Source organism: Mytilus edulis, chromosome 10 (assembly GCF_963676685.1).
Source record: "Mytilus edulis chromosome 10, xbMytEdul2.2, whole genome shotgun sequence".
NCBI classification, from domain to species: domain Eukaryota; kingdom Metazoa; phylum Mollusca; class Bivalvia; order Mytilida; family Mytilidae; genus Mytilus; species Mytilus edulis.
In genome coordinates, this window is record NC_092353.1 from 45,593,236 (window position 1) to 45,609,454 (window position 16,219).

The 16,219-nt window shown below is 31.1% G+C and overlaps 1 protein-coding gene across 10 annotated transcripts in view; it reads right to left on the reverse strand.

Moving 5' to 3' along the window:
* The window catches only part of LOC139491298 (unconventional myosin-VI-like), a 45,502-nt gene extending 31,426 nt beyond the window's left edge, over positions 1 to 14,076 (reverse strand). For 2 of the 10 annotated variants that reach the window (XM_071278911.1, XM_071278907.1), the window contains exons 1-7: positions 13,686 to 13,975; positions 5,883 to 6,009; positions 5,055 to 5,124; positions 3,623 to 3,696; positions 2,933 to 3,062; positions 1,902 to 2,066; positions 628 to 725 (exon numbers count right to left, since the gene is read on the reverse strand). In XM_071278911.1, the coding sequence (XP_071135012.1) occupies positions 628 to 725; positions 1,902 to 2,066; positions 2,933 to 3,062; positions 3,623 to 3,696; positions 5,055 to 5,124; positions 5,883 to 5,999 (654 nt within the window). In that variant the 5' untranslated portion in view covers positions 6,000 to 6,009; positions 13,686 to 13,975. Of the gene's footprint in view, positions 1 to 627; positions 726 to 1,901; positions 2,067 to 2,932; positions 3,063 to 3,622; positions 3,697 to 5,054; positions 5,125 to 5,882; positions 6,010 to 9,330; positions 9,379 to 10,410; positions 10,577 to 13,685 lie in introns of those variants that run through there. The other 8 variants (XM_071278916.1, XM_071278912.1, XM_071278915.1 and 5 more) reach the window with 5 other exon arrangements.
* Positions 14,077 to 16,219: the final 2,143 nt, after the last annotated feature.

Genomic DNA, 16,219 nt, shown 5'->3' on the forward strand with positions numbered 1-16,219 from the left:
AAACACTTAGCTTTATTATAACAACTATTCTAAAATTAAAACTGAATATTAACTCTTAAAAAATCATTTATTTAAATTCATGGACAGTAAATTATTTTGACCAGTAATGTTTTTAAGTCAGGTAAACATGGTAAACATGGTAAACATGGTAAACAGGTATACATTCATTGGGCGGGGATGAATATTCAACAAGACAAACACAAAACAATAACAAATACAATGAGAATACCAAAACAATATAAATTTTTGAAATCACGTCAATATTTATATAACACACGCAACAAAAATAACTTTCACCTCAGCTTGCCATGCTGTTGACTAAAAATAAAAACATTTTGAAAAAAAAAGGTAAAAATGATAGAAAACATTTTTTCCAGTGCAAAACTAAAAGAAAGATGGCTCCATGAGTTCTCAATAGCAGAAATTCAACATGTCTAGGTTGAGTGTTTGACAATTAAGCAATTTTAATTTGATATTTTCAAGTCTAAACCCTTCATCCAATCTGGGTTTTTTTCACAAAGGAAAACTATATTTGAAGGAGCTAGCTGTCTTTTCATCAATATGCTATATCTACCATTTACTTATAAGTAAAAGCCTTGTAATGACTTGTGATGGTTAATTGGTTACCTTTCCATCAAAATGTATTTCAATGAACTTTCCAAATCTACTACTGTTGTTATTTCTCACTGTCTTAGCATTTCCAAAAGCTTCTAGTAATGGATTAGCTGTAATAAATGATAGTAAATCATAAGATATGTGAGAAAACAAGGTTCATATTTCAAAAACAATAAACTGTTCACCCAGCAATTATTATAATGTCTCACCTGTCTGTCATTTTGGCAGAATAATGCAAATTTTGAAAGTAAGACACTTAATTTTTAACATAATCATGACAGTAAATAATATTGACACGACAGGAAACTATTCAGTAGTTGTTGTTTGTTGATGTGGTTCAGAAGTGTTTCTCGTTTCTCGTAATTTATATAGATTAGACGGTTGGTTTTCCCGTTTGAATGGTTTTATACTAGTCATTGTTGGTGCCCTTTATAGCTTGCAATTCAGTGTGAGCCAAGGCTCCGATGTTGAAGAACGTACTTTGACCTGTAATGGTTTACTTTTACAAATTGTCTCATTGGCACTCATACCCCATATCTTCTTATATCTATATACAATGCTGGCATGATATCAAGTCAGTAGGACAAAGATTCAAAATATGCCTCAAAGCGAGAAATTCAAAATTTGAGCATAAACAAAACAAATCTCTGTGTAGTGTTATTGGACATGTTTCTATTTTTAAAAAGTGATTAAGCTTAACAATTTGGGTGGATTTGGAAAGTACAGGACCATGGAATAAATGTGTAAAAACTATGAAGTTAATGAATGTAATGCAAAGTATTAAAGTTTCCAAGAACTTAGTGTGTGACAAAAAAGATTTTTTACCAAAAGGAGACCCTTCACAAACGAATATTCAGGGTGTGCTAATTTACAAAACAATGAATCTTACTTTGTAACCAGGAAATTTAACCACATATAAGAAAAGTCTCAGTTTCAAAATGAGCCATCATACATATCCAAGTTTACAATATGGACTGAGCTACAGAAGAAAACATTACCATTTCTGGCTTTGAGAAATCCACAACACCTCCTGACCCAATTACTTTTCTGTTTATTCAATGTATTAATAACTAGACAAACCATATTACAAAACTTGACTGAGAGCTGTAAAGGCAGGTTTTAGAAAAAGATGTATTTTCTACGTCATATTTTTCTTAGGTGCTTGAACCCTCAATCTAGATCAAACTTTATTTTCCTTTTATATGCAAAGACTTGGTGCTCATGATTCTGCCAGAATGGTAGGTTCTCTATTTTCACTCACTTGTTGGTTTCAAGTCAATACTTACATTCTAATATTCTCTGTTCTATATTCGAGGACCCTGTACCCCAGGATTCTGTTAGGTATTTCAGAATATATTTGGTAGATTCAGTCTTTCCTGCTCCAGATTCACCACTCACTATGACAGACTGGCTGTGTTTGGTAACCTTCATGTCACGATAAGCTTTGTCAGCTGGAATAATAAATATTTATTTTTTAATAAGTCCTGTATAAAGAAAGGGTGAGTGACATTTTCCAAACAAATTTCTTAAAATAACCAGGGTCTAACAACATCAAATCAAATCATCATTATCTTAGTACTGTGAGTCAGCCAATCTGACTATACCATTCATACTTAGAAATTATACATTTAGTAATTTTTTTTACAAATAATCTATTCAAAGCAGTTGTTGGAAGCTCTCTTTTCAATTATTGAATATGTCCTGAACATACATGAAATATTTGCCACAAGACATTTAGCAACCAACAATCAATCAAGCTTTAGTTTGAAAGGGATTTACATGTAGCATGATTAAAATGTGTCTTACTTTTAAATATCTTATTGCAGCAATTTTTTTTGTTGAAATGAAAATTGTTCTATGGTATTCTATAATATTGTGCTTCATGTTTTGCCATCTCATTGTCAGCTTTTTAACTAATGAGTTTGAATGTCCCATCATGATCATTCACCAGGCATAATATAAAACCAGGCTTAATCCACAATTTTCTGCATGAAAAAGACCTGTATCAAATTGGGAATATGACAGTTGTTTTCCAACCTTTAGATGTGATAGAGCTTTTTATTTTGCCATTTGATAAAGAACTTTCCTTTTTCCAATTTTCCTTGCTGTACAGTATTTTTTGCTTTTTTGCTTTTCCCCTCTTTCAAATACAGTTAAGTAAACTTTTGTGATAGTAAAGTTTTTAAATTGGCTGCTTAATAATTTATGACTGCCAAATATGAACTGCTGCAAGAAGTTTGAGTAACACCAGCATTAATAAATGAAATTAGGCAGAAGGATAAGTTTTCAGCTCAAATGGATTCAGCAAAAAACATACCAATAGCAAACACATGTGGAGGCATTGTTCCTAGGGATTTTCCATTATATTTCTTGACAGTCTGTGTTGCATAAAGGTCTGGCATCTCAAAATAAGGGTTAACTGCTATCAAGATGTTGGCAGTGTAGGTCTGCAATGAAATATTAACACATAAACATTAGAACATATATATGCATTCTAAATTAACAATATATTTATAATATGAATGTTTTTGTATTCAATAAAATATGTGTACAATTAATTTAATTTTCATTCAATAACCCTGTACATCATTTAACTAAACAGTACTTAGATGTACATTGATATAGTATTTCGGTATCTGATTCTAAGGTGAATGGACAATCATGTGTAAGTTTGACTAACTAACACCATATCACTATAGTACAGCTTTAACCAAGCTGTAATTATGACATCAAGTTTTTCAGGTAACTTATTTTTAGCTGGTCGAAATACAAAATGTAAGTTTGATTTGATCTTTCAGAAATATGAATCTATATGATTTTATATGCCTAAATTTTAGTTTTTTATGTTGGGTTTTGTATGCTATTATTTGCCTTTTGATCTTTGTTTGTTGATAGCCATGGTGTTGTCAGTTTATTTTTGACTTAGGAGTTTGAATGTCATTTTGGTATCTTTAGCCTCTCTTTGATATATCATTATAGCCTGACTAATGCACTAAGCTGTACTTACGTAGATCTGGTTTTTCAGGTATCTGATTCTTAGATTATGAAGAAGAGTGGCTTCATTCAAGTACATTAAACCACCTTAAATGTAAAACAAATTCTCAAAGTATAAGGTTTTTAAAGTACAATATACAGCGATGTATACAAATAGTGGTTAATCAAGAGGAAATAGGAAAAGATACTTCCATAGAAATACAATTTGTTATAGAGCCATAAAACTATGATAATGTAAAATATCAAAAAAGTTAATTAAGGTTAATTAATAATTTTATTTTATGAATGTTTTCCTCCTTGTCAGGGCTTAACAAAATTTCTATTTCTAAAAACCACAATTTCTTGAAATCTATTATCAAGGCTGTCACAATGGCTGACTGCATTCTGACTGCATTTTAATTAAAAGCAAAGTGTGCAGAATTTCTTTTATCGTCAAAAATCACTGTATAGTCCAGTCAATCTAGCATAATTTTGACCTTAAGTTAACCTTGAAGTAATTGCAACAGAAGATTTTTAAGTTTTAATCTTTAGCATTATACCCCAAATATACACAGAAAAAAAGTCCAACAAAGTCTACCTTGAGGAATACTAAAAAATCACGATTTCAAAATTTTATGGAGATTTGCATTGAAATGGGAGATAACTCTGCAAAAAAGGCAGAAATATCAATAAAAATTGATAAAAAATTAGAACTTTACCGCTTCTATTCAATAGAATGTATTGATTCTTGATATTTTAGCCGTCTTTAGAGTACATCAAACAACTCTAAGGGTGTTTTCATATCTTTTATCAAGCTACAACCTAGATTTCATAATTCATAAGTTGACCATTTATTAGATTTTTCAGCACGTCAAGGTAAAGAATTTCAAATTTAATAAATCTAATTATCATGCATATATTCTTCTTTTTTGTGGTCTAAAATCATCTAAACATTTTTAAACAATTAGGAAGATGCTGAACAAATATAATTTACAGATATAAACAATACCAAATATTCACATTATTTTTTCAAAACGGTTACATAGCCATAAATTTACAATTTCTTTAAATGAAAAATGTACAAACAAAAAAAATACCCATAACACTTCGGTTTTGTACATTTGTAAAATACGAACTTCATCAAAGCATCATACTTTACATGATTTTTAAGAAAATCATCCAAAAACTGACAAAAAAGACAAATTTTACGTCGTTATCTTCCCTTTCCAATGATAATTTCCATAGGAAATTAAAGTTGCTGATTTTGAGATTTCCTCAAGTTAGATTTTATTATTCTGTGTATAATTGGGGCTATTACTATAGATTAGACCTAAAACATTTTCTGTTGTAATTAGTTTGAGGTTAAACCTTAGTTTGACTGGATTAATAAAGTGTGCAGAATTCTTCCTACCATAGGAGATCAAATAGGAAGCAAGCATTTCTGTGCATTATAGAAATAAACTTACAGTTATCATCAACATCTTTATTATCATACTCTTCAGCTGGGAAGGTTCTGTCATACACTGAATGTATTGCCTGAAACGGGAAAACATGTATTATTCAACAATTGCAGGCTCATAGATTCTAAATTCAATTTCATGCTTGCATATATACATATACCGGTATATTCTAAAGAATCAAAGAGGTTGTGATTTCTGTTTTTGAGTCTTATAAATCATAAAATTGTAAAAAAGTTTAAGATCTTTATGTTCATGTCTTTGTTTTATATTTTCATTTATAAATATTAGATGTCACAATAGACTACCTAAATAAACCTCAATATTTTTTCCCCCATGTTTGATCTGATTAATTTCAATTTACAAAAAAGTACAAAACAAGTAAACTGTATACAATGCATTTGTAACACATGCTCCATATTTCAATAGGACATCTGGCTCACATGCAGTTAACATTTCAATCATTAAAATTGACATATACTAAAGAAAGACACACTGTTGATATGACCTTTACTTATTCATTCTGGTTGAGACTTGAGAGTTGTCTCATTGACATATAAACTGCATTTTCTAATTTTTGGATGAATCTTAATAATTCTCTTACACAATGGCTCTTTGGGCATGACAATTAGCAAGAAAAAATGAATTCAAATTTTAGGAAAGTCCCTTACATACTTCATTCACATTTTTCATTGAACCATTAAATATAACCATGTATACTGTATTCCAATAAAACTTTGAGATGTGAGAACTAAGTCAGTTATAATATTCATATATATGTATTTGGGTTTTTTTCAGTTTTTTTTTAATTCTAATATCAATTTGTTATCAACTTACAGTTCCCGGAGCATCAAATGGTTCAATTGTGATGTCATCAGATCCGATGTCTACAATACGACCCAGTTTAAACCCATCATGGGCGTGGGGCACCCATACCTTCTTTCCACCATCCATAGTGGATTACCTGAAAATAGAAAAGTAATCTACTCAAAATACATGAAATAACAAAATATTCTCCCAAACCCTGACAAAAAATATAAAATCATAAAAGACAGCCACTGAATAAGTACTTGACTATAACAGGCATATGAAAATGTGATGGTGTTAAACCAGTTTACTCGAGACCAGACCTAAGTCAAGCCCGTAGCCAGGAATTTCAAGGGGGGGGGGGGGATTCGTTGGACTCATATGCATGAACTCAACTTTAACAGTCACAATTTGAACAAAACATGCAAAACGTTGACTTTAACAGTGCTTATTTGATTTCAAGGGGAAGTTCGTCCGAACCCCCACTGGCTATGGGTATGTAAGTTTTATGTTTTAATACAACTCTCCTCCTCCTATTTAATATATATCATGTATATAGTGTAAACTTTTTAACTTTGAAATTTTTGATCTTTCAATAAAAATTATTGATTGTGACGTGGATAGTTCGTTTAAGTTAAGGAAGTATAACAGACTACACATGGAAAGCTAATGAGATATTTATCAACAAAATCTCCATTATCTCAATGTAAAATCTGTACTGTCTGATACATGTACATGTATATACAGTTTCACCTTGAAGCTAACGAAATATCTATATTTTCTTGGTATAAGATGTATTTTCCCAATGGCAAATCAATTGTCATAATTGTTATTGCTTGTTCACATTAATTTTATTGAAAAATGGTTTGTAAACGTTCTGAGTCACTGTATGTATATAAGAGATTAAAATTACACACGTTGTTGACATTCATTTAGATGAGTTTTAACACATGAATACATGTTTGGTTGCATGTAATCTGGTTTTTCAAGTATGACTTTAAATAACATAATTGTATTGTGTACTTTAGGGTCCACTGAAAAGATGATTTAAATACAGGTACTTAATATCCTAAAATAGAATAAATCTCTAGGTCCTATTACCCTAGTGTAGTGTCCTTAATTTTTACCTCTTATCGACCTTCACATGAACAAGGATTAGCAATTATTCTAGAAGACGCACTGTAAAAATTAAAATCTTTCACTTAATGCTTAAACTGTTTAAATGCTTCCTACTTAAAAGTAAAATATTTCTCCCATGAAGGGTGTTATCAGTCTTTTGAAATCCTCCAAAAAACAATACACTGAACACCTCATAAAAGGCATGCATTCAAAGGACTTTAATCAGGAGCCTGTAATTCAGTGGTTATCGTTTGTTTATGTGTTACATATTTGTTTTTCGTTCATTTTTTTACATAAATAAGGCCGTTAGTTTTCTCATTTGAATTGTTTTACATTGTCTTATCGGGGCCTTTTATATGACTATGCGGTATGGGCTTTGCTCATTGTTGAAGGCCGTACTGTGACCTATAGTTGTTAATGTCTGTGTCATTTTGGTCTTTTGTGGATAGTTGTCTCATTGGCAATCATACCACATCTTCTTTTTTATATTAGCACATTTATATCTAAATCACAGTACATGTACATGTATATAGTGGACTAATTTTTTCATGTATTAGAGGTGCATTAGTTCTTCTTGTTCTAAAATACCCTGCAGAAATCTTAAAAAGATAGCAGGTATGTATTCTATGCATAAATAACATGCATTGATGTTAAGCCATTAATTGAGGTGACTCACTATCAAGCTGGTGACACAGTCCTTTAGACAGTTTATACATCAACAAGTCATCAAAGTAGATTATCATTTAACTTTAGATTACCGGTACAACCCTCTAATCAAGGTATATACCTGTGTTTCTTCCTACTTCTAATCAATAGAATGCATGTAATGGTAATCAGGGTGTAATTTAAATATTTATATCTTGATATATATATATACAAACCAAGGTGATCCATTGATTTAAGATATCTTCTAGTATAATGTACTTAAAGAGACATTGCTTACTCTTACTTTTCTTCTTAGGGACGACATCAAAAGTTCAATGTAGGATAAAAAACTTAATTCACATAGTTTTTTCACTGACCCCCCCCACCCCCCCTCTTAACTTAATTTGGGAAAAATTGATTTACCAATAGGGATATATGTAAAAATCGATTTTAGATATACAAAACTTGCAGAATTTTAACCCCCACCCCCAAACTATTTGATTTAAGTTTTTTATCCCACATTGATATTTTGATGTCGTCCCTTAAATTCAATGAATTTGCTCCTTGTTAAAGGTTGTACTTTAACCTATAATTGTTTACTGTCTTCACATTGTGCCTTCCTTAGAGAGTTGTCTCATTGGCACTCATGCCACATCTTCTTATTTATTTTGCACATTTTAATTTTTATCAAATTTATCAAGTTTTAAATACTGTGCTTTTGTTAAGCGTAACACTGATTTACTGCTAATGTCGCTATTTTTCTCTCACTTGTGTCATAAATAATGGCTTAAATTTGTGTGCACAAAAAATATATCTATAGATAAAATATTTGAATAACAATTATAACATATGATATATTTGATTTTAACAAAATACAAGTAGAAAGTACTACTTAAAATCTGTAAAGAGACTTACATTTTGTAAGGGCACTGAAATAAGCTGTTATATTCTGTTGTTTAAAGTCTTTTCTATCCATATTTATTGACAAATTTTGGGAATGGATTGAGGGATAAATCAACAAAAATACATCAAGGTGCTGCAGGAACCATGATTGTAATTCTTGTTCATTTGAAAGACCAAAAGAAATGATACATAACTATCTGTCAATTAAGGCATTTCAGCACAAAATGTTACACTAAGGTTACTACAGCAAGTTTTCCCTCCAAAAACACAAGGCAAGTTGGCATTAGCAGGAAATGATAAATATATCCGACATTGCTTTGGTTTTCACAAAAGACATCATACTACATTTTAATTTAAAATAGTATTAAATTTTCCTCCCTTAAAATCACAGCCATGACGGACAAATATTTGAACCCCATATCATTGTAATATAATCATACAAACACCATAGAACTTACTGAGTGTTTTTTATTGTGAAACAACATATGATCTGATTGTTCAGAATACTTTGGATGTGCATGTTTATATACATGTATGACTTACAGATAACCTCTGTCCTTTGAAATATACATGTATGTCATGTATGTTCATTTCTATGTAAAATCTTATCTTTAATTTTATACTTGAAAAACAGCTGTTGCTTCATTTTGTTTAGTTGCTGTCTCATTGATCTTTGAACCCAAATTCTAATTTTATTCAAAATTGTAGTTCCAACCAATATCTACTTTCGTTCATATTCATATTTTTAAAAATACAACCATTAAGCAAAAAATTAGAAACGAGACAAAATAATCAATGTAAATGTACTTACATTGAGTGTTATGATTATTAACCTACACAATTAGATTTTTATTCAATTGTCAACAGATTGTAGATATTTTTTTACTTCCTCCTTATATTTAGAATTGATGACTGTCACATAATTTACAGAATTCTATTGGATTTTATATACTGCTATATTGTATCTACATTTTCTGCTATAGATCAATAGACTGTTAATACTTCATACCTATGGTTTTTAAAAGAATATTTATCGGTTGGGTTGCCATGCAACCGAAGGTAAAATTGTAATCAAATGATCATGTTCATACATATAGTAGCAATACGGAAACTCTACCAAAACAATACATAGAAGGCATTAATTTTTGTTTCAGCACTGAGTGTCAGCAGCCCTTTATTTTTCATTACTTTTTTCTATCTTAGCAATAAGAACAATTTTCTTTATAAATAATTGCCTTAAAATCATGACAAAGTGCTTTAGTCAATGTGTATATAATGTGCATTTATGGGGTTGCAGCAAGAATATATTGTCCAAATAAAAAACATAATCACTATACACCATGTCCATTGGAATGTGTCTGTTGGGAAACATGCTGCTCATCTCACATTTCATGTCCAATTTATTTTACATTGAAATCTGGATTAAACCACTAATTTCATGAATTTGGTAAACTAAACATTCTTAAAATTAGCACCATCTCATATGATAACATGTTTCAAATATTAAGATCAGTGCATGATCACAAATTTGAGGTTCATATGACTGCATGAGCACCTTAAACCAAAACTTATAAACCTGAAACAATGTATTCATACTAATTGAAGGGCGAAAGTATAGATTCAAAAACATGATCCCTCAACACTTTTGATGGAATAAAAAGTGTTGTTTTCAATTACCATGATTACAAGTTAAGCAAATCTAGTATTTTGCAGAAAATTTTCATTGCTCGAGACAAATTTTCATTTCAAATTTATGGCAAAAATAATTTATTGATCAGTTTTTTCTGTTATTCATGATTTTATATTCATATTGAGGATTAAAAGACTAAAAGAGTGAAAAATAAGTATACATCTTCAACTATCAATCATGCTGATAATAAATATGACTTACCTCCCTTGAAGTGGCTGAGGTTGCAAATTGAACATAGACAAAACTTTCTATTTCTTTCTAAATATGCTCAAGTAAGACATGAACAGTCCCTTGTATGAACAACTGTAGATCTACATTAGGATGAACAGTGATTAGAGGACCCTTTTTTTATTTTCTGAATGACGAGCTGAAGGATTTTATAAATGAATTAATAAGTCTGCCTCACAAATTTTAGAAGGTCTTCTTGTACATGTATGTGTCTTGAAGAAATCAACATCTGTTGTTATTTAGATACACATGAAATTTTGAAGCATTTTAGAGAAAATACATGTGCATGTCATTGTATGTCACTAATCATTCCGATAAAGCTATTTATCTCCTTATTACTGGGGGGGGGTTTAGAATTTTTTAAATCCACTGACTTAGTGTTTTTTCACATGAAAGCATTGTTTCCATTTTACAGTGATTTAATTAACCCATTGTGTATCTTTTACAGGTATTATAACAAGACTTTGAAGATATAAAAATCAATGATGGATTGTAGATAGACATTTTATAATACTACCATGAAAAATTTAAATGTAGAGAAAAATATCATACACAGCAGCGATTTCTTGTCAATGTCAAACTGGTCAACTCAAATTGGGCTTTTAGGGTATGATAAACATGATGAAATAAATCTGGGAAAAAATATGTATACAAAAAAAAAGAAAAAAAAAGTTCACTTGACATTAAAAAATCACAGTCTGAGAGAGGTTTAAATTAACCAATGCAACTGCATGCACCTTGAGCATTTTGTCAATAAGTAAAATGATGGAATCTTTGGTTATTTGAGCAAATCTTTTCCAAGCAGACACCATAATTACCTTAAAATTAGTAGAAGATATTTCAGAATCTGTCATTGAATTGTGGTAGACAACTAATTACTGCTCTGTGTATTATACATTACAAATGGTATAGACACCATTGACCAATATCAATAAACAAATACATGAAATACTATAACTTTTTCAATTGTGTTATAGTTACATGTACATGTAATTGTTTTATTCCCACCAGGTGAGGACAGGTGTATACCATGTTGTTAATTGACTTGTTATTGACAGGTAAGTGCTAGGTAAGGAAATTACAGTTAATTATGTCATCTTTTGTTATTCGAGATATTTATTTTTTAACCTTTATCTTATATAGTACACAATTTGATTACCTGAGGTTATTTTAGTTGAAAGAAAGGATTAATATTAAATTCTTTGTTCAATTGACACACCATATATATATATATTCTTTATCGTAATATTCTTTATAAAGCACAAAGGTGTCAGTATTCACCTCAGAAACTTACAAAACCTTTGAATAGACTTATTAAGAAGGGATATAATTACGATACTGTTGTCAAGTCATTAAAGATTGCATATTTTGGCGTTAATATTGAGTCACTGATAAGGTCTTTGCATCGGAACTAAACACATTTATTCTAAAAACAGTTGTTGGCATGACACAGGTTATGTTCTTCTCATATATGTTATGATGGTATGATACTAAACCCCTAACGGGAAGGATTGTGCCTGATGTTCATATGATGAAATCATAATCTTTCAGTCAGTTTAGTTGAAGTCTGGAGCTGGCATGTCAGTTAACTGCTAGTAGTCTGTTGTTATTTATGTATTATTGTCATTTTGTTTATTTTCTTTGGTTACATCTTCTGACATCAGACTCGGATTTCTCTTGAACTGAATTTTAATGTGCGTATTGTTATGCGTTTACTTTACTACATTGGTTAGAGGTATAGGGGGAGGGTTGAGATCTCACAAACATGTTTAACCCCGCCGCATTTTTGCGCCTGTCCCAAGTCAGGAGCCTCTGGCCTTTGTTAGTCTTGTATTATTTTAATTTTAGTTTCTTGTGTACAATTTGGAAATTAGTATGGCGTTCATTATCACTGGACTAGTATATATTTGTTTAGGGGCCAGCTGAAGGACGCCTCGGGGTGCGGGAATTTCTCGCTATATTGAAGACCTGTTGGTGACCCTCTGCTGTTGTTTTTTATTTGGGCGGGTTGTTGTCTCTTTGACACATTCCCCATTTCCATTCTCAATTTTATTTAACCTTCAGCAAATTTGCAAATTAAACAGAAGTGATAAAGTTTTGTAAACATTGAAGAAAATTAAGCCCAGCAACAAAACATTTAAATAAAACTGGTTTAGACTTTGCAATTCTAAAATACATACATGTACTGCTGATTGATACTTAGTTTGTGTGCCAATATGAACATGATGAAAATAAGGAGATAGTGTATGTCATTGCCAATGAGACAACAAAAATTTAAAAATAAAGTGGAATTATGGGAAACCATATATATATATAGTCATGATAGTCTTCAACAATGAGAAAAAACATACTGTATAGTTGGCTTTAAAAGATCTTACCTAACTTGAATAATATGAAACCATATTTAATTGAGAAAAATAACCACCTTATTTATCATGTTCTAAATAAACAATTGTTTGTCTACATGGTCTACATGTATTTGAAAAGTGTAGCATTGACCAGTGGTGGATATTGTCATTTATACAACTAAATAAAAACAAAAAACTTAACCTTCATTGCCAAAGGAGGATCCAGGGGTTGATTGAATAGGGAATCACTGAAGCATAAATGGAGAGGGCCCACCGTCAGTCATTGCCCCCACCCCACCGGCACCCCATACAAAAAGTTCTTGATCCGCCACTGAATGCATTGGCTGCTTCTGTCAATGCATTCAATTTGGATTTGAAACTTCAGATCATTATAATGATTATTGGAGTTTTCAATCACTGGCAAAAAGTAAACAAGGAAATTTAATGATAAAATAGACTTGTCATTTGCTTGTGAACTTCCCCCTTCAATATTTGTTTGTCTGTATCACATCCTGTTAAGCAAGCTATAGACATGTGGGTTAAACAGTAACAATGATATTAATTACCAGATAATCTCCTATATGTATTATAATATATGTGATAATCTATATTGAATTGAAAGGGTGTGTCACCTAAATTTGAAAGTTTGCTTTTGTAGCTCTGACATCATTTTAAACGTCAAAAACCCTTGAATTATATCAGATTACAACATACTGCAAACAAGTCATTGATAAAAAATTTAGAAAACCCTTTTTACCTGGAATTATCAAGTATGACTTTTTACATGTTTTACCTGTATATTCAGGTGTGGATATTAGGGTTAATTTCAGAGTTTGTAAAAATGTTGTCACGAATTGACGATTTGTCATCCTTTTGTACTAAATTATTATAAATTCTTACCAAAAATTGTATCCAGTAATTGTGTGTTGAAGGTGTTTCTCTGTTTTATTTCCCAAGTTTATTACCGGTGAGTTGACCTGCTAAAAATAGGAGTAGACGCGCAGTGATATTGAAAACACCTGTTCAAATAGTTCCTTTATTTTCTTTTGTTTTGACCTCTAATAATTACTGGAAGTCCAAGATTTTACCAGCAGAAAGAAAGAGTAAATACATTGGTTTAAGAATCAGTCAACTTACCCAGAGAGTACCAATTTCGTACTTTTTTTGCCAGGTATGCTGAATTGCCGGATGTCAAATAATACACAAAATAAAATGAACCGTTCAAATTCCGGACTAACATTGAAAACTTCAAGAGTTTTAAAATTGTTATTGACAAATTATCAATTTCCATACGATAAATCATCGAAGGACACGCACCTCCATGACCAAAAGAAAAACAAACAAACAAACTAAGGGTCTGGATGGGAGCCTTTAGTTTCCTTAATTGTAATTTTTAAGATTTTTTTTCTTAATCTTTAGAAATAACTCTTATTTTGTTATCTTTTTATGAACATGATTATATTATGTTTTTGTTTCTGCAATTATTCTACTATTTGTTTTTATTCTGTGTGTATGTTCCACTGTGTGCGAAAAATTCTGATCTTCTAACCATTGCAATCGACGAGCAAAAATGTCTGCACCGATATTGTATTTTGAAAGCTTTTCACATTATTTCTAAGCTTTATTAGCTTTGAGAACCTAAAATTGATTAAACTGTAGCTGTTATGATGTCAGCTGCCGTGCCGTGTGTTTTTCTTTTGAGATACGATATTTTCGAACAACAAAATGTCTCACCAATCCGACTACACTTTTTCGTCACATGTCAGAATTCAGGTTAATGATTGGTTAGAAGATCAGATATTTTCGAACATACATATTTAATTCTAAATAATCAATAAAAAGATTTCCACAAAAAATTGAGATACGAGGTTTTTGCATAACAGCGACGATATGTCTTATTTTTGTTTTAATGGATTGCTGTCTCGTCAACGTACACCAACATCTCTCTTTTTTTTTTTATCCATTCATCATTCGAACAAAAAAAAAAAAAAAACCATGATAAAAAATAAAAAAACATGATAAAAATATATATCAGGAGCACATAACTTCAAATTGCGTACCGCGCGGGTCTTCAGGACTGCAAAATTATGGTATACCCACTGTAAAAGTGGACATTATTCTCAGGTAAACAATTTATACATGCTATACTAGTCAAGAAATGACACCACCATATAGCTAAAGATATCAACTAGATCCTATCAATTTCCCTTTGTTTTTTCCTTTGCCGGTGTTCGGACATCCTTTTACTAACCGACTGACCTTTTTTTGAGAAATTTATGTTTTTTTATGACCTGCTGGTTTGTACTAAACATTTGATTTTTATATGTTTAAAATTAAAAAAAAGAGAAAAACAAATATTAATATTCGTACTTCTATAGGCTATAGATATAGTTGACTGAGATAGTTGACATATGTGTTATACTCTGACTGTCGGATTGAATGAGAAAAGTGTCCATAACTCTCCATTTTTCATTAAATGTACTTCGTGGCAAACATTGCAAGAATTTGAAATTCAGTTTTACTAAGGAACCTTTCGTTCATCTTTTCTTGGGGGAGGGAGGGATGTTCAATATGAATAACACACTTTCTATCGTAAATCGTTTACTTAGGAACTGGTCATTTGTAACATTAAGAAAGGGGAAGAAGTTAAGGGGACCTTGATAAGTTTTAAAAATTTAAAGATGTTTAGTCTAATTTTCCAATACTTGAAAATGGGTGTGGGGGGATCAAAATTTGCTCACAGGATTCGAACAATTCTATATAAATATATTTCAAGCCTACAAAAATCATATAGTTAAAATTGACAATAGACACGCGGAATCGTGTCAAAGAGACTACAATACGACCATAGCTAATTTGATGAATACACTAAATCAGTATTTGATTGACTATTTTCAGCAGGAATATCTAATACGCGATTCAGATGTTTTTTCTATATCTCTTGTGTTATCATTTTTTACTTCAAATTTCATTTCAATATTTGTTATATGCAAGTCATGCCATCTTCTGTTTGTTTGTTAGACATGAAGAACGACTATATCAGGGATGGATGGTTTGATGTCTCAGATTTTGCAGATTTTCGAAGCATTGTATGGTTTGTTGTAACGAACACAAGTATTGAGAGATGATGGGATGATTTTTTTTTGTCTTTGGAAAGGATGGGGGGTGTCTTTATTTTATTTTATTATTTCAAGATCAGGACTTGAAAAAAATCAGACTTTCAGTTTAGAATTTCCATTGGAGTTCGGTATTTTTGTTATTTTACTTTTTTCCAAATGTTACGTCCCCCCCCCTCCCCCACCCGAAAGCATAGTCATTTACCCAGTCGACGCACCAAGTCACGCTCCATTTGAATTCGAGCAAGTCCTCAAGTTCAGTTTGTGTGGTTTTTTTTTTTTTTATCTATTTGTCATCCTATTAATCAATTTATGAGA